General features: G+C 37.4%; 1 protein-coding gene across 4 annotated transcripts in view; it reads right to left on the reverse strand.

Annotated features, from left to right (window-relative positions):
• The window catches only part of LOC111595396 (dual 3',5'-cyclic-AMP and -GMP phosphodiesterase 11), a 55,147-nt gene that overhangs the window by 6,721 nt on the left and 23,561 nt on the right, over nucleotides 1-24,865 (reverse strand). Inside the window, exons 1-6 of one of the 4 annotated variants that reach the window (XM_023309098.2) lie at nucleotides 9,662-10,009; nucleotides 5,415-5,907; nucleotides 3,634-3,780; nucleotides 3,088-3,559; nucleotides 1,808-1,947; nucleotides 648-798 (exon numbers count right to left, since the gene is read on the reverse strand). In XM_023309098.2, the coding sequence (XP_023164866.2) occupies nucleotides 648-798; nucleotides 1,808-1,947; nucleotides 3,088-3,559; nucleotides 3,634-3,780; nucleotides 5,415-5,907; nucleotides 9,662-9,812 (1,554 nt within the window). In that variant the 5' untranslated portion in view covers nucleotides 9,813-10,009. Of the gene's footprint in view, nucleotides 1-647; nucleotides 799-888; nucleotides 1,026-1,807; nucleotides 1,948-3,087; nucleotides 3,560-3,633; nucleotides 3,781-5,414; nucleotides 5,908-9,661; nucleotides 10,010-24,865 lie in introns of those variants that run through there. The other 3 variants (XM_023309100.2, XM_023309097.2, XM_023309101.2) reach the window with 3 other exon arrangements.

Raw genomic sequence — 24,865 nt, forward strand, 5'->3', positions numbered from 1 at the left:
TGTGGACGAGTTCAGTGCGCAATATTGAAGATTTTCAAGTCAGAACGTGGGTAAGCGGATGTGCTGTGCTGGCAAGGTACTCTGCTAACGGAAGTACATTATACCCTATTTCAAGCTTTTCTCCGAAGAGCAAAGAGTTTCTGGCAAGGCTTTGCAACTTGATATGAAAGTTTGAATGCAGCTGCTCAAGTTTCTCTCTCCTTTAGGTAGAAATATGTAAGCTAAGCAGAGGAATATATTTAAATTATTTCAAGTTTCTCTCTGCACGTTTTAAACTTTCTTAAAGAAGATGTGTGTATATGCTTACTTATAGTTTAATAAACAATTTATGGCATAAAGAGATTTTTAGGATACTCAACACCAAGACAAATCAAGTTTCTCTCTGCTTAAGGCAAATCATATATATTTACAGGGTATTTGCAGCAGCAAATTTCATCAGTTGAACTACTTTATCTCATGTGGCATGTGAATGCTACGACTGCCTGGACCATAAATCGTGCAAGTCTCGAATTCGCCAGTGTTTCAAGTTCTGTTAGCTTGATTAATGGCCAAAGCAGAGATGGCATTCAAATTTGTCAAATCGTTGCTAGCTGACAACTGGGGGAGGGGGCTGAAAACTTTCCATTTGGCTTAGCTTGCGAACTGACCTGGTAAGCGTCTGGAATGTTGACCGGCTCGCCGCTCTCTGCCACGTGACCAGCGATGCCTGTGCCCCATGCAACGCGCACTTCCTCCTGCTGTTCCATTTCCTCGACGGTGCTGCGTGGGCAGACATCGAATAGCTTCGATACGAGGCATCTGCAAAAGTTTAAAGCACTTTAGTTTAAATAGTTGGCCATTATAATAATATATATATATATATATACATATACACTTATACTTTTATACCTATATGCATACATATAAATGGTTTTGGCCCCTCAAGTGAATTTACCAAAAATTTTGCAATTAGTTCTGACTACAAAATGGCGCCACACGCTACACAGCACAAAATGGCCCCCCAGTGGACTATGAGTGAGCAACTCTCTATCTCTGTGCGTGTGTGTGTAGTACAGTTATGAAGCCAGCAACTGCAGTAGAGAAATCATAAAATGCCAAAAATAAATGCCATCAAAAATGTTGCACAGACAAAGTTGAAGCTGCTGCTGCTGCGCAAAAACTTGGCAACGAAATGGCTCTGGGCCAATGAAGTCATCGCCGCTTTGACAGTAGCTGACAGCAATAGCAGTAGCAATAGCAGTTGCAGCGGCAGCTTCACGGGCCAAAGCACTTGCCTGATTACCAAATTCAATTTGCACAGCTATTAGTGTTAAATTTCGTGTAGCCCTTAGTTGCAATGTTGGTCTAAACTGTCGTCTAACTGCCAGTAAAACTAGTTTTTTATAGCTCCTCATTTTACAAAGTTAGTTTGGCATATTTAAAGGTTAGTTAATAGCTACTTGGCTTTGGCTAAGCAACTAGTTTCAAAGTCCAATTCTATTAAGCAAGCAATTGCCTAAACTATTTGAGAATTACAAGCAAGCAAACTAGTTGAACTCAAATACGTTTGGAATTAGATTAAGCACTTAATTTTGAGATACTAGAACTACAAAGTGTTAGGAATGAATGTGCACAATATGTTCGACTTGAAAAGACATTAAAGAATTTTATCGAAATTTAATTTTGATTTGGCTTACTGAAAGTGAGCTATAAAGTGAAGTTATATAAAGCAAACGATACTATACAAACTTTATAAGCTGAACTTTTTGTTATTTAAGACATGATAGCTGAGGCATCTCTCAGTCATTCTCTACTCGACTTTACTTACTTTTTGAGTCCATCGGCGCCGTTGCAGCGACCCTGCACCAGAAACAATGAACCGCGATCCGCATTTAGCAATATGGATACATTTTGCAGGATCTTGTGACACAAGGTGCGCACCTCAAGCTCATTGCAGATGTCCTTTACCTGCGAATAGAAACATTGCATCAAATAATAAAATTATAAAATATTTCACAGAATTATGAGCTAAGTGCGTCATTAAAAGTTAACGTAACCAATAAGCCAGGCAATAGCAAATGCACTTAATGTTGTTTCTGGTTAAGCAAACAAGCCAATCAGCCAAATACAATGTACGGTTTGATTGACTGACTGACGGACTGACTGACTGTACGGACTATTGAGAGCGTGACGTTTGCGACAATTTAGCACTGCGATGTTTGTGTGTAGGCCGGGCCGGGCCTCTTAACTGTTTGCTGATAACAACGTCAGCGCCAGTGGCAGCAAATACGCTGCATGTGTGCAAAATCAATTGGAGCTAGTTGGGGAAAGGGTTATATATAAACTGATTGACTAGCAGTTACCCCGTGTGTGAGTGCAAATATAACTAATTATAACTCAAATATAATATTAATATAGCCAATTATAGCTCTGGCTGAAAAAATATCTGACTAAGCAAAGAAAGTAGACAGGCAGATGGAGCAGGCAGAGAGTGAAAGGAAGGCAACTGCCATACAGATAGTAAAAGAAAAGATAGCTATGCTCTGCTTATAATATTCATTTAACTTTATCTAAGGTGATATGGAATATCTTGCTGATTATTTGGGAAGTTCCCTCTACTGTTTTTAATATAGGGTATTAATGAATATTTCTTTAGAAACCGCAGTAATATCACCATATTAGTTCTTGGTGAGCTTTGTACTGGAAATACCCAAATGAATCAAAAAAGTGTCTACCACATAAAAAGTGGAATCAGCTCAAAGAGCCTTAGTCAGCAGTTAGTTAGAAACAAGTTGCAGGAAGTATTAAGTGTCGCAAAGGGTTGCATAATTTCATTAGTACAGGGTATCAAACTACTTATAGCTAAATGACGCACAGCCATCTTAACGAGCTGAAAATTCGTCTGAAAAATGCATTTGAGGTTCGCTGTGTGTGCGGGTCATAAAGAAATTCCATATTACAACGGGGCGTATGACGCATGTTAATTAAGAAATTTACACAATTTTATTGCAACGTTAATGGTAATAAATATATATATATATATATATATATATAGATATAATTTATGTATATATATATTATTAATGTATCGATTCATTCAATACGCACCAGCTCGAAAATCAACTCCTTCTCGTCCAGCTGCTTTAGCTCGTTCCGTGATAACCGCTGCGGCCGTTGGTGGCACAGATGATAGGGATACGAGTGCTGATTGCTGCCGGGACTTGTTGCACTAATTGCCGTTGTGGCATTGCAATTGCTGCTGCCCCCACCGGCACTAGCGCCGCCAACGCCACCGCCGCCGCTGCTGCTGCTGGCGCAGCCAACGGCGCCACCGGCCTGATAATGACTGTGCTGATAATGCTGATGATTGTGATTGTTGTGATGATGGATGTGATGATGATGCTGCGGCTGATACTGATACTGTCCGGCCACCACGCCGCCAACATTCTGCAAATTGCTGCAGCTGCCGCTCGTATTGTCCAGCTGCGGCCCAATGCTCAGAAATGTGAGCGTCCCATCGATGGTATTAACAATGGGCTTGAGTAAGCCGCCGCGCTCAAATTCATGCGCTGAAATTTTGCTGTAAATGGAAATGAATGAATTTGTTTAAGTTGGGCTATTTCTTGCAACTGCCACTGCTGTTGTGGCACTTACCGCACGGGCGTTGTGGCGCCGGAGCCGGCACGCGAGCTGCTCGCCTGGCCATTGGGATGCGTGGGTGAGCTGCTGCTGATGACATCGTTGCCCGCACTGGTTGCATGCGAGACCAGCCATGCGTCCACAGTTTGACGTGTCGCCTTTCTGCGAGAGACAGAGCGAGATAGAGACTGTGAGCTTTGCTGTTAAAGTGCATATATATTAAAATCCCATTAAGAATTAAGCGCGTCGGGACTAAAGACAGTGACCACATGCGCGAAATTGTCTAATAAAATGCTAGCTCATAAATATTCAGCACGCGAAATATTTTTGCGTCATGCTGCAGGCAGCTCCTCGACGAGTCGCAAGGACACATGCGGCCAAGGAACACGCGCGAGCGGCATAAAAATTCTAGAAATCACAGCACACAACTCTTTATAGGAGAAACAACAGAATTACTGAGCTGCACAGTGGGACAGGATAGAAATGATTTTTACCAAAAAATCTAAAAGAAATTTTGCTTGAAATAGACATCAGCTGTTAACAGGATTCTGCATAGAATTTAGCAGTTTATTATATATAAAACGAAGCATTTTAAGAAATAAAATTAAGTTAGAATCATTTTCATACTAATCCTATTGTAAATTTGTCCAGCTGCGGAAAGCTCTGACTACAGAGACTGGACCGAGCGTGTAACTAAATGTCCATGTGACTGACATATTCTTATGCAAAGTACACAAAGTGAAGCCTTTTTCTGCCTCGTTTAATGCCGGCCACAGGCCCAAAGGCTGTGAACTGTGTGAAGCGACGACCGACATCGGCCTCGTCGTCTCTTGGCCATGAAAATAAAGCCGAATTTATGTTTTTAGTTGTTAGTGATTTTTATTATGTGTCATAGCCAAAGGCCAACAAACAGAAAGTGCCACACACACTCACACACATCCATTTATCTAGAATATTATATGTGTGTGTGAAAGCCAATTTCCGGTTTACGGCGGAAACGGCCGGCCAGCCGCTTGACTGCCCATAAATATGGCACAAAGTATGGCATTGGCATCAGCATGCAGAAACAGGCACAGGCACGGGCAAAGGCACAGGCACATGACAATGCAATTTAAACAATCCTTTGTAGGCAGCCTTAAGCCAAACATATCATAACTTCAGATTTTTATATAACATTGGCCATAATAATGTTGTGTTTTACGTTGAATTATATAAAGTCCATTAGACCATATGTAAAGGGTAAAAGCTTTGATTATGTCTATCCTTTAATACGATTTCAGTAAAGCAATGCACTGCTTATTTATCGATAGTTCATCGACTACAATTTCTATGCATTCATTAGTTTTTATCGATTGAAATTTCGAGTTATCGATTTTTATCGATTTATATTATCGATATCGATTTATATTATATTATCGATTGCATATCGATTGTATATTGACATGCTTATATAGTTTATCGATTCAAATTTCGATTCATAGATTCGTTTGAAGAGTATATCGATATATAATTATTGTTAATCAGTTACATATTCGATCTATTACGTGTTTTTCCATGCAAATCAATCAAGAAATATTATTAATCGATTTACAATTTAATTTATCTGTTAGTTTTAATGCATTAGCTCTTGATAATAAACATTTTTCGAATGCAAACATAACTTATCGTTAGCCAAATAACCCTTATCTTCTGTCTTTCAATTAAGATTTGCTTTACAATATAAAATATTTATCAGTTATCGATAACATAATAATTTGACCTGTTTTAGCTCAAATATTGTAGTCTTATTTCCTTACCTTATGAAATAATCCTGTACAAACTCCTGATTCTCATCCAGCCACGCCTCCATACGCGCATGCTCCGGGTCATAGGGCCGGCTATGCTGTGGCGATGATGTCTGATGATAGGGATGTGAATAGCCCTGATATAGTTGTTGCTGTTGCTGATGATGGTACAACGGCTGCTGATGCTGCTGCTGCTGCTGCTGCTGCTGTTGCTGATAAGTAGCTGCTGTGTTAGCTACGTAGCTGGCGCCGCCGCTGCTGCTGCTGCCGCCGTTGCTGCTGTTGCCGTTGATGTTGCTGCTGCAATTGTTGCTGTTGTTGTATTGATAGTGGGCGGGTTGTGGCTGGTGCTGTGATAGCGGCAGGGGGACACCGGTGCGGTGTGTGGCAATGAGCAGGCTATGCTCACTCATACCGTACCCTGTGCCCCCCTGCTCCGCGGGCATACGTGCCGCTAGCTGCAGCGGCGTCGACGCTGGCTCCTCAATGCTGCGCAAATGCAGGCCTGCAAGATACAAAGGGCAAGAGTTGAGGACAATGAATTAAATATTCATTTAAAGCTTCAAAATAAAAAATTACATTTTAAATTGTATTGAGTTTTTATTTAAGCTTTCGACTGTCGACAGCGCTGACAGTTTTTATAAGTGCGCGCGCGAACTGGCGCTCCTCCCAATTCGATTGCACGACATTTGCATTGCAAATGGCCAACATATCCTTTAAACCCGCTGCAAAGTCACGCGCCGCACACGACCCGTGAGGGAAAGGGAAGAAAGAACCACAGCTCGCCCTCTCCCTCTAGCACTCTTTGCAGCTGGCAACCCCATTGGCCCATAGACTCTATGCAAATAGCTGTTGCTTTTTGTGTGCTCTGCTTAAATTTATAATTTAGCGCGAAGCATAAAAAAGTTTGAAGAAAATATTCTTTTTTGCACATAAATTCAGTTAAATTGCTTTTCCAGCTCATCAATTTTGGGGCTGCGACAATTAAGCGGCATTAAAAGCGTCCGCCACAGGCTGCGTATACGTAATGCCTCCATAAATATGTGTTGAAAAGTAAAGCACTGACTGCAAAGTCTCGCGACACAGCTCAAGTGGGCTTCAAATTGTTGCTGGCCAAAAACTGGGCCAAGCTCTCACATTAACCGGAAATATTGGCAATTTTCTGTGAAATATTGACATACAATAGAACGCCGCCATTCTCCGACCCGGTGGGTGCCATTGGACGCCTGATTAAGTGCTAAAAATAGAAATAAATACTTGTATCCTTGTGATGGATGTCTAAGGATATCAGCGCTACAGTTTGCTATTCAACTGGAAATAGTGACTTCTCAACAGCTGCTTTGTGTGTGCTGGTCGTCTGTCTGCCTGTCTGTCTGTCTGCCTGTCTTTGTGTGTGTGTATAAATTTGATTTATGATCTACTTTTTGGCGCACAGCATAGCAACAAAATAAGTCAAACATCGAAACCCCCAGCACACACAAACACACAAACCCAAATAAAACGAGTTGCTCCTGTCAACTGATAATTTGACTCTCGGATAAGCTGACAAACTGAGCAGCATTTACAAATTGTTGGCGTTTGCTTGTGCAAACATTCCAGCTAGATTTATGAGTTTGCATTCAATGGACTCTGTTCAGCTGCACCGAAAATTGGGGGCATGCAACGACAGCTGTGGCACTTGAATGAACTCGAACTATTCAAAATTTGAATAAAAAATGTGTTGTTCAGAATCAATTTGTTTGTTCTTAGAAATCATAGAAATTTTAAGAAAATAATTAAATATATACAAAAAAAATTAAATAAAAAAATATGATATATATTCTTATAAAAATAATAAATTAAATGAAATCAAAAGCAAAGTGTTATAAGCAATCTTTGATATTTCTATATTATTTGTATTATTATGAAAGCCTAAGCTTTAACAGACAGTATGTAATCCTTAACAGAGAGTCTGTAAGTTTTAACATAGAGTCTGTAAGCCTTAACAGAGAGCTTGCAAGCATTAACAGACAGCCTGCAAGACTTAACATAACACTATAACCGTTAAGCGTACAACAATTATAACCACTTAACAGATAGTGTATGGGAATTAACATGTCTCTGTAACTTAATAGCGTTAATCGATCGAATTTGCAAATCATGCTCTGTCATCACTAACATAACAGCAGTGCAAGCCATTTATCATAGATTCTGTTAATCTAATTGTGATTTGTGTTCACGTTATTTCAAGTCATAAGATAACAGCTGTTAAATAATTAATTAAAATAATTAAAGTTTTTCATTGCAACAATGTAAATAACACAAGTGATGCCATTTATATCATATTTATATTATTTTTAATGAAATAAGGGCCAATGGATTCGTGTACACAAAGCAAGCCAAGGACAATCCATATTGATTTTACTGACTTCACATACTCATGTAGCAAATGTTGACAAATTTTGCACTTTCATATCATCTCTATACATATATTTTAATTAAATATTTTATTTACATGCGTATGTCAACCATTTTTGTTTTCTTAAATAAATCGCTTATTTTATTTGACCATTAAATTCGAAAATATATGCATGGATTATTATTTTGTTTTTTTTTTTTCGATTTCCTTTGAACAGGAAATTCCATGAATGCAATTTCATAAAATTTGATTTCATTTGAGCACACGCCGAGTTCTTCATCTCCCATAAATATTACATTTTCAGTTGTATTTGCTTGACGAGGTTCTGTGTGGAACTGTTGGTAATCTGCAAAATTCTTGTTGGTATTTTGTATTTGGTTTCCTTTTCTCGAATATATAGAAGCTTAAAGTCGGCTACTTAGTGTTGAGAAATTTATGAGCATCCACTGGAGAGTTGGGTGGGATGGGTAAAGAGACATGAGCAAGTGCTGCACTTACATGCCACATGCACGTGCCCCCACTCTCCCTTTGGCAGCATCATCTCATGGCACATTTAATCTTTTAAGCTGCATTTGCCTTGCACTGGCAACATGCAACATGCTTAAGCTGCTGCAACACATTTGGCACTACACACTGAGTCCCATCGCTTCGCCTTCTCACTTTGCTACCTCTTTGCTCACTCAAAGTCAAATGACAGCGTCATGGCTAAGTGGGCGTTGCCACGCCCCTCAGCAGCAACACGAATACCAACACTCCCTCCTCCCGCCCTCGCATTGGCACTCTCTGTTGCGGTTTGACGATGCGTCAGCTTTATGTAAGACACATCCATACCAGGCTCCCCAATCCCCAATCCTCAATCCCCAATCCCCAAGCCAAGGGCCTTGCACAGCAATGGAATTTAACTTTTAGCAGCAGCGAAATAAAAATGCAGCTCTAGGAGTTGCTCGACTAAGCGTTACATATGTCGAGAGAGTGAGCAATACAATGTATGATATGGCCAACAATTCAGGTCTAGTTGGGATTGGACCAAAGTTGAGCTTTGCAACAGAAATAATTTAGCAATAGAAATACTTTAGACTGGCAGAATTTAGCCATCAAAACACGAAATATCAGAAATATTTTAATAATAAATATATTTAATAATAAATATATTAATGTCAATCAATATAATATAATTTTTGTTTAATTTAGTATTAGAGCTAGCAAAATATATGTTAAAAGTTGTATTAAGCTACAAGCAGTAAAATACCTTTAAGATTTTAGCCTAATTTCAGAAAAGGCATATTTCCTGAATACCCCTAACATGAAGCCTTATAACTTAGCAGACAAATTACATATACAAATTTAGGCTTTACTTATGTATCCAGTATATTGACTTTCTGAAGCCTTACTAAAAACAATTATCAAATCAAGATATATAATCAACTGAAAGATGTTTTAGGAGTAAAGTCAACATTTCAAATTCCATTTTACTCATTTCTCATATATTAAACTTAAGCTTATAAAAATCTGTAAGATACTAAAAACTTTATATACCCGGTACTTAAAATATATACAAATACTAGGGTATATGTGATATACACACAAATATACACATGTTAAGTGTTTGCTTTTTGTAGTTGAAGCCAAATGCAAATTGAAAGTTGGCAAATGTGCAAAAGAAAAGCATTTTTCCTCTCTCTCTCTCTCTTCGGCATTCTAGATGTTAGGTTAGTGCTGCGAGGGCAATGGATCGATGGGGCAGAGACAAGTTTTTGGCTCTTCATTGTTGTTGTGTGTGACAAAATATGTAGTGCGAATTGTAGCGCAGTCAAGTTTCAATTTAACGCCAAGTCATCTTGAGCTGAGTTTTTTTTCTCACCTGTTGTCTCCAGCTGTTGTTGTTGCGGACTATGAGTCGGCGTTAGTTGTTGTTGTTGTTGTTGCTGCTGCTGCTGTTGTTGTTTGCTGTTCTTGTTCTTGTTTTTGTAGCGACAACCACGAAATCGACACATACTTGCCGCTTGGCCCATGGGGCCCGCCAGCAATGCGAATGTTAAACCCTCCGTTTTAATGAATTTAATTTTCTCAACTTTGAGCAGAGCTGCCGCGTAACGTAGATTGTATCTCGAATTGTTATTGTTGTTTTGCTTAGTTGTTTTTGTTGCCGCTCTTGAGGACTCAATTTTGTTGGCTTTAATGTGGCCAAAGGGCCGCCCAGTGGAGACTTGTCAAATTTCGTTAGATTTTGTTGACTTTGGTATTGTTTATTGTTTATCTTGTTTGTATTCTTGTTGTTTTTTTTGTTTTTGTTTTTGTTTGGCTTTGCACTTTGTTGCACTTGCATAATAAATGTGTTTACTTTATTTTAGACAAGTTTTGTACTTATTATGAAAAGAGTTTAGGATTGAAGAGCTCGAACTGTTGCTTGCTTTTGCGACACTTTCAAGACCTGTTGGTATTTCGTTTTTAAGTTTATGATAAATTGAATGCGGAAGAGCTTTTCCTACTTCGTTTTGCACACATCTATATAAATATAGATTTCTTTTACAACTTTTCCTGCTGCACTTTACATTTTGCGGCTTTTGGCTTGGAGCAATTCAATTAACACTTAAGCCGCAGCCCAAATGCAACACAGACGCCGACGCCAATTGATAAACAAACAAAGGCCAAAAAGGTCCCCCCAACAACCAGCTAAATGTGGCCCGGGGTAGAGAAGTGGCGCAGCGTGGGCGGCCACACGACTGACAGACAATGCAGCCCACGTAAAGGCAGGCACTGAAATGTCAGTTAAATAAAACCAACATGGCTCGGACCGTACGACCAAATACATCCCAAAAACAATAAAATAAAAAGAAAAGATAATAAAGGAGTAGACATTGAGATACCCTGCAGTGTGTGCAAGTAGGAGAAATAAGCAGAAATTAAATGAGTCCTAGACTTTTGTAGCTAAAATACAAATCAAAGATAGTTTCAGTCAAAGATTGAGTTGCATAAGCTGATTAAACGTTTAGTTTATAAATTTAATATAGAAAGATTATAGGAAGTTCGAATAAACTGACTTAGCAAACAGATTTTAGCTGTTTATTTATACTGAAAATAGTATGTAATAAGAGTTAAGTCTTAGTCAAGCTTTATATAATATTTATAATAATTTCTACTCTGCCAAGATTCCTTCGTTTATCGCACTTATTTTATTTTCAAAAAAAGCCCTGCATATTTCCAGTTACATTTGATACCCTTTGTTTACAGGATGCATAAAAAAATTTATGAGAATTGGTTTGCTCAGAGTTCGGTTTCGGTTTCGGTTTCGGTTTTGGTTTCGGTTTGGTTGGGTTTGTTCTGGTTCAGTTTGGTTTGCAACTTGGAATCTGTTTGCATTTGACAGGCAGCAAAATAAAAAGCGAACAAGTCACAAGTAGAGGCACTTCTGCATTCAGTCAGTCAGTCAGTCAGTCAGTCAGTCAATCAATAGTCTATTGAGTATTGGCTGGCACTCTTGAAGTGAAGAGATCTTCAGTGCAGTGATTTAATTTCAGCTGTTGCCAGCTGTTGCATCACTTGTTGGCAGCGCGTTGAGAAGTTGACAGCGGAAATGATTTAATTTCCGTTTTACTGCAGCATCAGCAGCAGTAGCAGTCGTAGCAGCTGCAGCACCAGCAGTAGCAGTTGTTGTCGGCAACAATAGACATCAGTGTGGCATGTGGCAAGTGGCTGGCAAAAGGATTGTTGCAACATTCGCACATTTCGCCATTGTTAGCCCAACTATTGATGTTGATTCTGGCTGATTGCTAAATTGCAATGAGCAGCCATTGCTCCATTTGTAATCCGAGTTGATTGTCTGTATTTCAAATGCGGTTTGAAATGCTGACTGCTGCCTCTGCTGCCACAAGGCAGAATAAGGGTAAATAATTCTAATGGAATTCCGTTAAAGACATCAAAAGTGAGGAAGCATTACAAGCAGGGAAATAATAGTAATGTCTTGAAAAGGAATATATTGAGACAGCAGCAATGGGAAAATGAAAGTAACGAGCTGAATATTATGGAGACAATGTGGTAAGATAAAATCGACTGATATAGATAGATAGAAGATAGAAGTACTATGGAAAATAGAGAAAAAGAGGGAGAAGAAAGAAAAAATAGACCATAGAAGATAGAAGATAGAAGATAGAAGATAGAAGATAGAAGATAGAAGATAGAAGATAGAAGATAGAAGATAGAAGATAGAAGATAGAAGATAGAATATAGAATATAGAATATAAAATATAGAAGACAGAAGAGATTGAAGATCGAAGATAGAGCACAGAAGATGGAAAATTGAAAATATATAGAAGAAAGAAGTCTCAAGTTAGAAGTTAGAACATAAAAGACGGAAGATTGTATGACATAAAAGAAAGCAGAGAAAAGATAGCTAAATAAAATGTATAAGAGAAAGAAAAAGAATTTATATTGCTAATAAAATTGTAATCAGCTATACAAAAAATCCTTCAAATAACTGAAATATTCTATAATATTAACAATAAACTAAACAAAATTCAATAGAGTCTGATCGTATTCGACGTATAACCGCATTAATTTCAAGTTCTTAAAGCTGTGCCAAAAATACCTCAACGAAATTGAAAAATAGTTTTTCGCTGCGCTGTTAAATAGCCAACGGCGTGCAAAAACTTTTCGTGGCAAACTATTCGCAACTGAATAACTTTAAAAACTATTTGATGTAGACGCTGCCAGTGGCTATTAAATGCGTACGCAAACATCGAAAGGGCTTAAAATTAAGTTGCCATAAAAGAACTGCACTAAACTCGACTAAGCAATTGCCGTGACTATGGCTGTGATGATGACTGTGACTCTGGGCATGATTAGCGAATGAATTTTGTAGAAATTTGCTTCACTTTGCAATTTATTGCCACATTGCTCATACGCACCGTAGTCGTCTATTAAAATGCTGCTCTGTCCTAAACGATTTGCATCTATTTTTTGCCACAGTATCTCTGCTTGGTATTCTTGGTACTCGTATCTACCCCTAGCAACCGGTGGGTAACCACAGCAGCGACAACCACGAAAGTACAAAAAAAACACACACACACACACCAAGCCACAAAAACTATTTTTATGCCAATGGCGACAACCGCAGAACGTCACACAGACACTGAAATACATAAAAGTATATACCCCATGCACATATATAGCAAATAGTGAGAATGGGTCGGTCGCTTACATTATGTCAATAGCATAGGTAAAAGTAATGGTGGGCAGTGTGGGCCAGGGACCGAGACCGCGGCGAAGGGGTTGGGCCTGGGAGCTGGTCTAAGGCGACTGTCCGGCTGTCCCCGTCTAGCTAAGCAAACGATGTTCATTAATGGCGCACGCCAGAGTTTTGCGAACGGCCAGCTAAGATAACAGATAACAAATGCTGCACTGAGCGCAAATTGTAACGAAAAGTGATAGGTAAAACAAGCAATCTCTACTGCTTGGCTAGTTAGGGGTTAGTTAGTTAGTTAGTTGGGCTATTATTTTTTACAGTGTATACATAGTAACCAGAGCTTGTACATGGCATTCAATGGGTCGACCTTTTCATTTTCTTTATTCATTCATTTCATTTCATTTGAGTCTTTTTTCTTCTTTGTGGCAATGCAAACAGACAACAATGTCTACACACAAACACTGTGCAAAAATTGCTGCGTATGTATATGTGTGTGTGTGTGTGGGCGTAAGTGTCATTAGGCGGCGGCGACAAACGCGTCACGAACTTGAGCATCGATTAGTGAAGGACGGACAGCCAGCCGAGTGGACCTAACCAGAACCTGGATACCATTTGCATTCACAAATGTTCAATTGTTGAATCAATAACCTGTTGCCCTGTTGTACAGTTGGCTAAAGCTACGTTTTGTCTTGTCATTTTGGTTAAGCTTTGGCAACGCGGCGCAAGCGTGATATGACAGCAGATTTTGCGTGGATTTTTAGCGCCAGCCTGCGAATTAGCACTTTGTAGCTAAAGAATTTTTATGCATAATAAATAATAAAAATTAAATATTTATATATTTTTTATTATATATTAAATACAGCACGCGTTGCGGCCCTAGTGCGTACATATAAATATATATACATAAGGAACACGACACATAACCAGCTGGAGTCAGGGCTAAGCAGCATCCCAATTGAGCTGCTGCCTTTAATAATAATAATTGTGTAAATAAACAATAAATCTCATTATCACATTTCGCTGCTCGTGCATTCAATTATTGTCACAACAAGCAACAGCAACAGCAACAGCCATAGCACTAGCAGCAGCATCAGCAGCTGAGCCACAAAATCAAATACAAAAACTATCTGGCAAAATGACAAGACGACATACAACTTGTAAATAATAATAAAAGAAATAATCAAATGAGTGTTAAGGAATTTGGCAAAGTGAAAATACTCTAACGAACATAAGAGTCTAGTGGACAATCTAATTGAACTCAAGTAATTTTTTAATGAACTTTTCAGATTTGGTTTGCCCTTACAGCTATGTGATATGGCTGTATATTCTGTAGATTTATATCATAACTTTTTCTATCGAAAGCTATAATATTTATAATATATACAGTTTCTATGCAGCTGTCGTAATTCTCTCTTTGCATTCTATTCTCAGCAAAAAGTGGGCATCATTCTATTTTCCAACGAAGAAAGTATCTTTTCATTTGGTTTATGTTTTATTTACTGCAACACTACTATTTTCATGAACAGCACTGCAGCACCTTTAGCCTTTGTCACATATTGCTTGACATACTCATAAGACCCTTAACTAGCATACAAATATATTAAGGCCATGGGCAAAACAAAAGCCAAAAGTCAGACAATCAAAGGCAGACGCCGAAACGCGGGTAAACATCTTGATAAAAGTCGCTCTTATCAGAAATTGCAGCAGACAGCGAAAGCCCTGCCGCTGTCACCCTCGCACCCACGCCTTTCCTAACTTCTAACACTTTTCACAGTTATGATCATTATTTAAAGTGTTTTTTTTTCTTTCAGCAAATGCACAGCTATTAAATGAAAAATTGTGAATTGAATTTAGTTCGGAAAAGCGCTTTTCGCTGACCATTTGCCGATGGCTTTAAATGTGCAATTTTTATGGGCTGCACAGTTGCGCGGTGTGGGCGTGGCAGCTACAGCTTTATGGTTGTCATAAAAACACAGAAAGCGGACAGAGCGACAGGCAGGCATAAAAGACTATGGTTTGGGCACACAGTGCGCGTGTCTGTTCCGTCTGGCATCGACTGCGAGTGGAGCTAATGCCGGCTGTTTTGACATTTAACTATCAAAACTTTAATATATAAGCTGTATGTATCTATATATATATATAAGTATATACATTTATAGTATATAAAGCTGCTGCCTGTATTTATGTCGTGGTTTTATTGTTATGACGCTGCCAATTGAATTATTTTATATGCATATGTGTAGTTGTGCCGGGTTGTCAGGCGCGATTCGAAGGTCACAAGCTGCTGGCCCATAAACGTTTTTCTCATTTATCTGGCAATGAAAAAGATACTTTACGAAATTCTCAATAAAAAAGTCAGCTAACTGCAAAAGAATCGGGAGATTATCTAGGAAAAAGCTCAAGATTATCTATTGTAATTGAAAGTGTCTAAAGTTAAGGCCTTTATAATGTATTTCAATATATTTCAACATTAATTAAATACTAGAAAAAATACCAAAAAGTATATATAGCGAAATTAATATAAGATTTGATTGACCGACGAAGAACTGATTGATTGATTGAAGTGTGACTGATTGATTGCTTGAAGAGTGGCTGATTGATTGATAGACTCATTGATTGATTGACGAAATACTGATTGATTAATTGACTGACTGATAAAATAATGACTGATTAATTGAACGACTGATTAATTGATTAAAAAATTACTGATTATGAATGACATTAATTGATTAAAGAGGGACTGGTAGTTTTATAGACTCATTGATTGATTGAAGAGTGACTGATTGAAGTGTGACTGATTGATTGATTGACAAAAAAATCAATTGGAGAATGACTGATTGATTGACTGAATATATAACAAGTCCACACTTCGGGCAGCTTATGAACTGATTGATGATCTATGTGTCAATGATTGACAGACTGACTATATGCGTCAGTGATTGAGGTTGCCTTGTTGTATCACAATTTTTCACAACAATCTCACAATTTTTTTAAGCAAATTAACTTTCCAAATCTCAGCAAAATACCAAATACATTCGACGTCATAAAGTCAGTATATTTAATGATTAAGCGTAGATTAAAGCTGAACAGTATGCATAGGAGCAGCTAGCGTATTGTTAATTTCATAGCCTGATAGCCTATTCAATGCCCGCATGTGAAACATATACAAGCGAATATATAGAGTAACACACGCGGCGTATGAGTAATTTCGCATACGGCACGCATAAAAAAACAAAATCTAATTGCTGTTTTCATGCGAACGACTTTAATTATAGCTAATTTTAATGGCTTGTATGCAATGTTTGTGTGCAAGGCAAAAGGGGAGGGAGGGGCCTCGAACACTCGTTAAAGTCGACCACGCGTCGTATGCGCAATAATTGCGTTATTTATTTATTGTGTGAAACAAAACCAAAAAAAATAACAAACATTTTTCAACAATTTCTTGGAGCAGTTGCTTTTGACTAGCAACTTTCTTCGCCTATCACATTTCCAATTTACTACAAAACCCGAGAAAATGTTCGCGGCGGACGCTGTGTGGCAGGCAACTTGAGTAAGATTTTCAATTTATACTCGCTCGCGTTTTCAGTTTGCTCGGCTTCTTAGATGAAGAAATATTGAAATTGTATGCGCCGCGAGTTGAGGCAGAGTGCAGCCAATGGCGTCGTATGTAAAGGAGCTCTAAAAGGCGTTGCCAGCTAGTTGCGCTATCATAAATCTTTTTTGTCGCAAACTTATTTAGCTCCCCTGCCAGCTAAGGCCCCACAAGACCCTCCCACGCTCCACAAACCGCGACAAGCTTCCAGTTAGCCAGCTTCTCTTGCCACGCATTGTTGAGCAGTAATAGAGCCAAGGAACAAGCAAGACAGAGGCAAGGACAGAGCTTGATTGACCAGAACATACCCTGTAGAGTGCATGATAAAGGGGCAAAACGTAATGTAGCTGCAGCTGCTAGATTTGAGATTTCTATTCACTTTAGAATCTGGATTTAGCTGTAACTATTAGCGGAGGCAGAGATGAATCTATTATTGAAAAGTGTTATTAGTTCTTAACTGAAAATCTTCTGCATATTCATAGCCATAGCAATACATTCAGCTTACTTTTCAAAGCTTATTACACTTTCGAATACCCTTGTTTGGCTTTGCAATTCCCTTGCGTATAGGGTAGCTCAAAAAGACTGACAAGATTTTAATAAACTGTTGCTTATATGAAGTACACTTCAGAAAAGCAATTTTCTTGTATCTTTGCTGAGAATTCAATCTCAGAAATTAATTTTTACATGCGAGATATTTGTGCTTGGCTAATTTAATAACTGCACCACATTTGTCAATTTTGACTGAGGCAAGCATCAAAGTCATATATCTGTATAAAAATATATATATATATATGTATTCATGTGATATAGGGAGCTTCGGCCACATGTCCTGAATGACAGACGTCCCGCTGTGTTCGTCTTGCGTTTGAGTTATCATTATGACATGCTCAAAATTACCAATGACAAACGTGCTTTGACTGCCAAACAAACAAACAAACACACAGAGCACAGTGCTGAGGCCGTGGCCGGGCCGTGGTTGAGGTCAAACATAGGGTGAGGAGGCGTGGCAGTGCTGATTGCGCCCACTCAATGTTTGTGACTCTCGCCGCAGACCAGAAACATGTCAGACCACAGTAGCAGCAACAGCGAAATTAGTTTGTTTGTCTAGCGCTTCGACTCGACTTGGCTTCAGCAACTGCTCGAAGGCGAAAGGCCAGGCAGGAGGGCGTGGCTGCGTAGCTAGGAAGCATTTGGCCATAGCCAAGAATTTAAATGGCACATTTAAGATTTTGATTAAATAATTTTATGTGTGTGGCAAACGCATGCGAGCGCCTGCTGCACCAGCAGCTCCAGCTGCTGGTCCAACACATTACGCATACGCCCTGTGTACTGCCGGCTAGTATATTATTTAATCTCAGCAAGCGATTCCGTTGAACACATTTGCCTATAATCTAAGCCAGGCAAACAATTATTGTCAGCTGCAGATTAAAAGCAATTTGAAGAAGTTTATGGGAACTGCAGATGTTCGGAAGATTTGTTGGTTTAAGAATGAGTTGAGTTTGATAAAGAAATGTTTTGATCTTAAGAGATATCTCTAAATAGATAACTCTTCTCATTTCATACAGACTCTTGAGTTATATATGTCCTTAAAAAACTGCCGTAACTAGTTACATTTTCATTTTCTCAATTATTTATCTTTGGCAATCGAGTTTTCAACTGATATCAACAGCTTTAATGGCAAATTTTACCTTTATAGCTGCATTATTGCTGAAAAGTCATCAAAGAATTCGATTTAACTGAAAGCCATAGCAATTTGTATGACCACAATATTATAGCTTACTTGCTCTACTACAACTACAGCTACTAAAAGCAGGCACTAAAACAAATTGGAAGTGGTAAATGAATTTTATTGAAAAAAGCTCACGTATATATAGAGAAACAGGCATATTATTGCTATACTGTAGTAATTATACTATAAACTTCTAAAATTTATTGGAAGTCATGTAAAATATTTCGAAAATCCAATTTAAATATTTTCTTTTTAGGTCTCAAATCGCGTCTTTAGCTGGCAGGAGCTGAGGTTCATAGATAGGTAAGTTTTAGTCTAGCTAAAGCTGAGGAATTCGCATCATCAATTATCTATTTTCAATTATAACTCTTAGTGTCTTCCCAGATATGAAAAATGAAACACAATTTCAACAGTTCTTCACTCCACGCCTATTTGCCAATTACAAGTATGCCTCCATTAGTAAAAAGTTATTTGTTAATATTAATATTATTATAATTTTTAATTTATATTGCTACAGTTGCAACAGTCACCTTTGCCATAATTTATACAATTTTGTAAAAAAAAGAACAGATTTTATTATGCCGCAAAAGTGTAAACTTTGATACACAAATCATTAATTAAATTATGTGACAATAAAAATACGCGAACGTGAGCCGATAAATCAGCCCACGCTCAATAAAATATATATATAAATATTTTTTATATATTAATTAGCGCCATGTCGTTTACGATTGCCAGCAAGGAAACCCCCTTGGCATAGGCTTAACATATTAAAATTTAATAAATAAATAAATAAACCATAAAAACAAGTTAAAATTTCAGCAATTAATTTGCCCAGTTAATGGATAAGTTAATACAAGTAAATATATGTATATACAAAAATATATATATTATATAGAAATTATGCTCTTCCCTTGAACTTCAGTTTATTTTTAACACAAAAACATTCTGAACAGCAATAGCAATTAGTTGGACGAAAAGGGAACAAATATTTTTGGCTTGTTTGTTGTCGTGGCTAAAATTAGCTTGAAACAAAGAACAAAGCATTTAAAAACAGGAAAGAACGTCTTGCAGGGTCACAACGAATATTTCATACACTTGCGGAACCTGGGGCTAATCGTTAATCGACAAATTCACTCTTTAGAGCTATATGATATGCCTTAAACAAAAATGCAAACGGGTAAATAAGCTTGATGTATGTAATCAACTTTATAGATCCTTTAAGTAAACCTTAGCTCAAAAGTGTAATACCCTCTAAAAAGGGTATGACAAATCCAAACAGTGAACCGTTGGTGACTTGCACTTGGTCATGACGTCAAAGCTCAAGTTCCACGCGCTAATGAAGACAAAGTAGTTATTTATTTAGCTGCAGTCAAAGCCAAAAAAAAAAAGCTAGCGACGTTTGCTGGACACGTGGAGGACTGTGTGGGTTGGAGGTAAAAATGGTTAAAGGGTATTTCAAGGCTTCTGCAGCTGTGGCCAAAGCGGCAGTTGAATGGCTTTCAGAACGCTTGCATACACACACAAGGGCGCAACCACTTAGCCACAGGCAAATGTGTTGCATACTTTGCAGCACAAACACACACACACACCCCTGTGTGTTGCACTTGAGGCAGTCACAATTTAAAGCTGACAACATTTAAAGCAATTAAAAGCAAGAAATACTCGTATTTGCAATAGTATTCACATTTCGCACACACACACATTCACATTCAACTCAAGTCAACTATAAAAATCAACAACAGTCAATGAACCTCTGAGCAGAGTGGGTGAGAGAGAGAGAGAGAGAGAGACGAGCAACAACAACAACTGCAAAACTAAACATAGCAAAAGGAAAAATAAGAAATACAAAAAAAAGAAGAGAGAGAGAAAGAGTCAAAGACACATCGATGGCTGAGGGAGAGAGCGCTGCTTAGGGGTTGGGTTGGGCTGGCTTGGCCACGCAAGTTCGTAAGCTTAATAACAGAGAGTGCGAGAGTAGCTGTTATTGTTGTTGTTGTCGCAGTAGCTGTTGCCGTTTGATTATCGTGTCATTTCTTTTGCGTATTCATTCATTCATTTATTCAGTCACTCACTCACTCGCTCAATGGACCGCGCGCGCGACTTGCTCTAAGACAATAACAAGTAAATGATACGAGTTGTTGTCTTTGTTGTAGTTGTGGCAGCTGCAAGTGCACTTCACTCCTCTATATATAATTGTTCAGCTCCAAAGGCAACAGCAGCAGCAGCAACAACAGCAACAACAACTGCTACAATGTGACGCCAGCGCTGCAATTTCTGTGAATGGCTGCCTGCCACACCCACCACAGCACTACACGCCCCAAGCAAGAGGCAGTGAGAGTGACAGGGAAGGAGCGGAGGCCGTCAACCAGGAGCCAACTGGGCTACTTTAAATGTTGATATACCCTGGCATAGCAACAGCAAAGAGAGTTTAATACGATCTGTTGTTAACTGTAAAAAAGTATTTAGAATAATGTGAATATTTTTAAATTATTGAAATATATGATAAATTAATGTCTATTCTAGAAATTAAACTTGTGCAATCGCAGTCATTGTATACTACCCGGCATTGTTTGGCTAACATTTTAAATGCTTGGTGCTTCATAAATTTATGATATATTTTTGCTAAAAGGTATGCAAGATCACTTTATATGATTTGAAAACTCATCCCATATGTAGCATATCTATATAGTCGAATAGTTCAACCGATTTTGGTTATCTCACTCACATCTTTAATATCCAAGTGATTGCATTTGACTCGTGAGTGTAAACGAATGAATGAATGCTCTAAGAGTGTGAGTGCATGGGTATATGAATGAGTGTGTGTCTGTGTGTGAGTCTTGTGCTGGGTGCAGTTCAATTAATCGGCTGATTGAGCACACACTCCCTGACCAATCTTCGCACACGCACACCCACAGCCATAACCATGCCCACGCGAGGGTCCATAACGGATCTGTTCAAGATTTTAATTAATATGTCACGTTAATTGCGAACTTTGCGAACATGAAATCGCCCATTTAGAGCAACATCTGCAAACCATTTCAATTTAAATGCAATTTTAATCTGGCAAAAAAGCAATTTGTGATTATCAATCATAAATAATGCGACATATATCTTGTTTCAATTATATTAATTGTGCTCAATATGTTTTCATTTCAATGTGTAAAAGTAACAAAACAAATGAGTTTTTAATATGCTTGACATTTACAATGGCATCAAATTAGTGCATTACGTGGCGGATGCGCAATATGTAAAGCGACAGCATCGAAATTGGCTGGCAGATTGCTGCCTGAGATGGTTACGCTGGATGAATATACAATATATTATATTAAATGTCATATATTATACAATATATTATAAAATATGAACACTTTTAATGTTCTTTTGAAACAAAACCAAATCAAAGCGCATTTTACAAGAATTTTTAAATATCTTTTTAGATTAATAGCATTTGATGTATAACTATACTTAAGAAAACCCAATGTTAAGAAATTAAAGCTTAAACTGAGCATTGCAAACAACTCGCTTAACGCCTCAACGCTTCACATTTTCGTATTTATTTCAATCAGAAAACTTTAAAGTAAAAACTCAAATATTCTCTTAAGCATGCTTCGATACAATATTTTTCTAGCTAGCCCTTATTAGCAACTGTCACATTTAATGCACATTTTGCTCAAGTTCTCCTTGACTGAGCCAGCGATCAGCCTTGACCACATGCATGACTTTCGCCTGGTCCTTTTGCATTGAACCGTGCAGTCAACCCAAGCTAAACCCAAATGGCAATCAAATATGCCCAGCAAGGCAGAGAATAAAAAGAAAAGCAATGAAAAACCCTGAAAAAAAGGAAAAACTGTCAATAAAAATCTGTCAAATTTGTGCGTTCAGCGTTTGAAGAACACAACAATTTGTATCTCAGTATTTGAAATATTACTCATACGCCACCGTTGAGAAGTGGAAATTTTTGTTGTTTTGCTGTGACAATTGATAAACAGAAATTGTTTTTCTTTATTTTTGTGAGAAATACCTAAGCAGTGAATGGGGGAAATTTTCCATGAGTACCATAGTCCCCATAGAGAATTTCCGGTCATAATCTGAACTTGAACCTAAGCCAACAAATCATTTTTTGTGACGTCAATTTCTGAATCTTGAATTTTTGATACCCAATAATTAGCGCTACGCAAAAATTCTCGCTTGACGTGCAGAATTTTTCACTGATTGCGAAATGTGTGAAAATCTAATCAGCGAATTCTCTGTCTCACACACCCGCACACGCATATCAAAATGCTAATAAGTCGCAATACCAATTGAAAAACTGTTTTGCTGTATTTTTTATTTACATCGGCTAAAAAATTAAATTTTTTTTTAATTTAGCACAAACAAATATGAAAATATTTGAACATCTGCCAGCAATCGCGCGCAGACCAAAGATTATCGCGTGGGAAAGGTAAGTGCTATGGTCGAAAAAAAAAACTATGTTCAAGAAAATATATATATAGAGATAATTGCTTTTTTTTAAAGTCTAATTGCTTTGGCTTAAGCAAATGAAATATTTTAATTGGTATGTAAAATATGATATAATATCTACTTAAACTCAGTATTCCCTTTAAATTGATTCATTTTCCCTCATTTTTAGCTTGACTTGAGAGCCACAGAGTCAGAGTCATTCATCATCAATCAGTCAATCAATTAATCACTTAAAATATACGGCCATACATAATTTAAGTAAAACTGAATAAAACATTTCCAATTCTTTTTTATTCTTGAAATAAAATTCATTAAACTCACTCAACTTTGTTTCTTTCTCATCTAAAAATTATCTTAAGAGTCTCAAGATTTCGGTTAGCCCATTTGACCTAAGCGTTGTCTTGAACTTTTGTTTAGTTAACGCTTCATAATTAACCTCAAAAGCCAAAATAGAAATCTCATTAATCATTGTCTTATCTGTGCGCGCTACATTTATCATGCCAGAACTTATCTATGTTTCTCGCTGTCTGGCGAATTGGAGCTCACGCAGACGTTACGTGTCAACGAAAACACATCAACAAAATGAGATGTGCAACAGTTGAAAACAAGACAAGATCTAAATTTTCCAGCCACAATAATATTTGACAATATAAACGTATAAACATCAACAAATGGGCCGCGCGGAAACTTTTTTACATGCGAATTTCAATTTGAAACGCAAATGTCATTGAAGATAATCAACTCTTAATTATCTAGATAAATAAGCACCCGAATTGGTAGCAAATTTCGGCTTTTATTTGAGCGCATCACCATGACCAAGGTGTGCAAATACACCTGTCTAATAATAATAACAATACAACAATAATCTGCATATTTTATATATATATCTCTTGGAAATTTTTTCATATTTATTTGCTTTTGTATACACTTAAAGATATTTAGCCTGTCTGTGTGTGTTCTTCTTATAAAGAATTTTGAGTTTGGAAAAATTTGTGCTTCTCACTTGGCACTTGCAATTGCTTTGTTTGTTTACTCTGTGCCGTGCGGTGAACTCATAAGCCAGAAAAATACATTAAAAATGAGCAGAAAATTTTAATTAGATCTGACATAGGGAAATAGGTCAACTGAAATAGCTCAAAAAAGTTCGGGACCTGAGCTGGGCAGCAATTAGCTGAGGTGCCTAAAAGAGCAGCAGAGATGTTCTTATAAAAAGTAGATAGACTTTTATTTTTAATGTTATGTTACATATGAAATTTTCGTTTTGATATATTTATATATTTATTTTGATTTTGACATTTTTAAGTAGCGACATTTGGAAACAAATAAGAAAACAAGTTTTTTATTTGACGAGTCAGAGTTTTCCTTTTTTAGAAAATCTAAATTTTCCATGAATTTATAAAGCAAAACAAGTATAGATAGCTTTTTAGCATATGTATAAATGTTTTATATCAATCAACCTTTGATGCCAAGGCTAAATATTTAGAACTCATTATAGATTAGCATGGGAAGTAAACAAAATAAGAAATATAAACTTTCTTTTTCAATTGAATTTTGAATAAGACTAGTAATAATGGAAGAAGTTGAAGAAGTATAAGTACAAATTGTTTGTATAAGACTATATGGAGAGGGAGAATGATTAGTACTATAAAAAGATAGAGTTGAGCTCTTTGAAGTATAAGTAATAGTACATGGAGCAGTAAATGTAATAGGAGAAATATGTATAAGATTTGCAGTAGTAGAAGATGAAAAGGAAGTATAAATAATAACAGATGAAAGCAAAAAATATGAGTAGCTTGTATAAGACTTCCAGTAGTAGAAGTATAAGCAGAAGTCTTAGCACGACTTCTGTTAGCAGAATGTGAAGAAAAAGTTGTAAAAGTTGAAGTAGAATAAAAAAGCAAATGGAGAAGAAGTCGAAGTAGCTAGTAAGAGACTTACAGTAGTAAAAGCTATTCGAAGAATTGTATATACTAATAGATGTATAAGAAGAAGATAAAGTAGAAGTTAAAGTAAATATAGAAATAGAGTTTAAAATATAAGTTGAAATAGAAACTAGAAGTAAGAAGGAAGAACAAGTAGGAATTAAGACTTTAACTAG

Source organism: Drosophila hydei, unplaced genomic scaffold, assembly GCF_003285905.1.
Source record: "Drosophila hydei strain 15085-1641.00,03,60 unplaced genomic scaffold, DhydRS2 tig00008114-arrow-pilon, whole genome shotgun sequence".
Classification (NCBI taxonomy): domain Eukaryota; kingdom Metazoa; phylum Arthropoda; class Insecta; order Diptera; family Drosophilidae; genus Drosophila; species Drosophila hydei.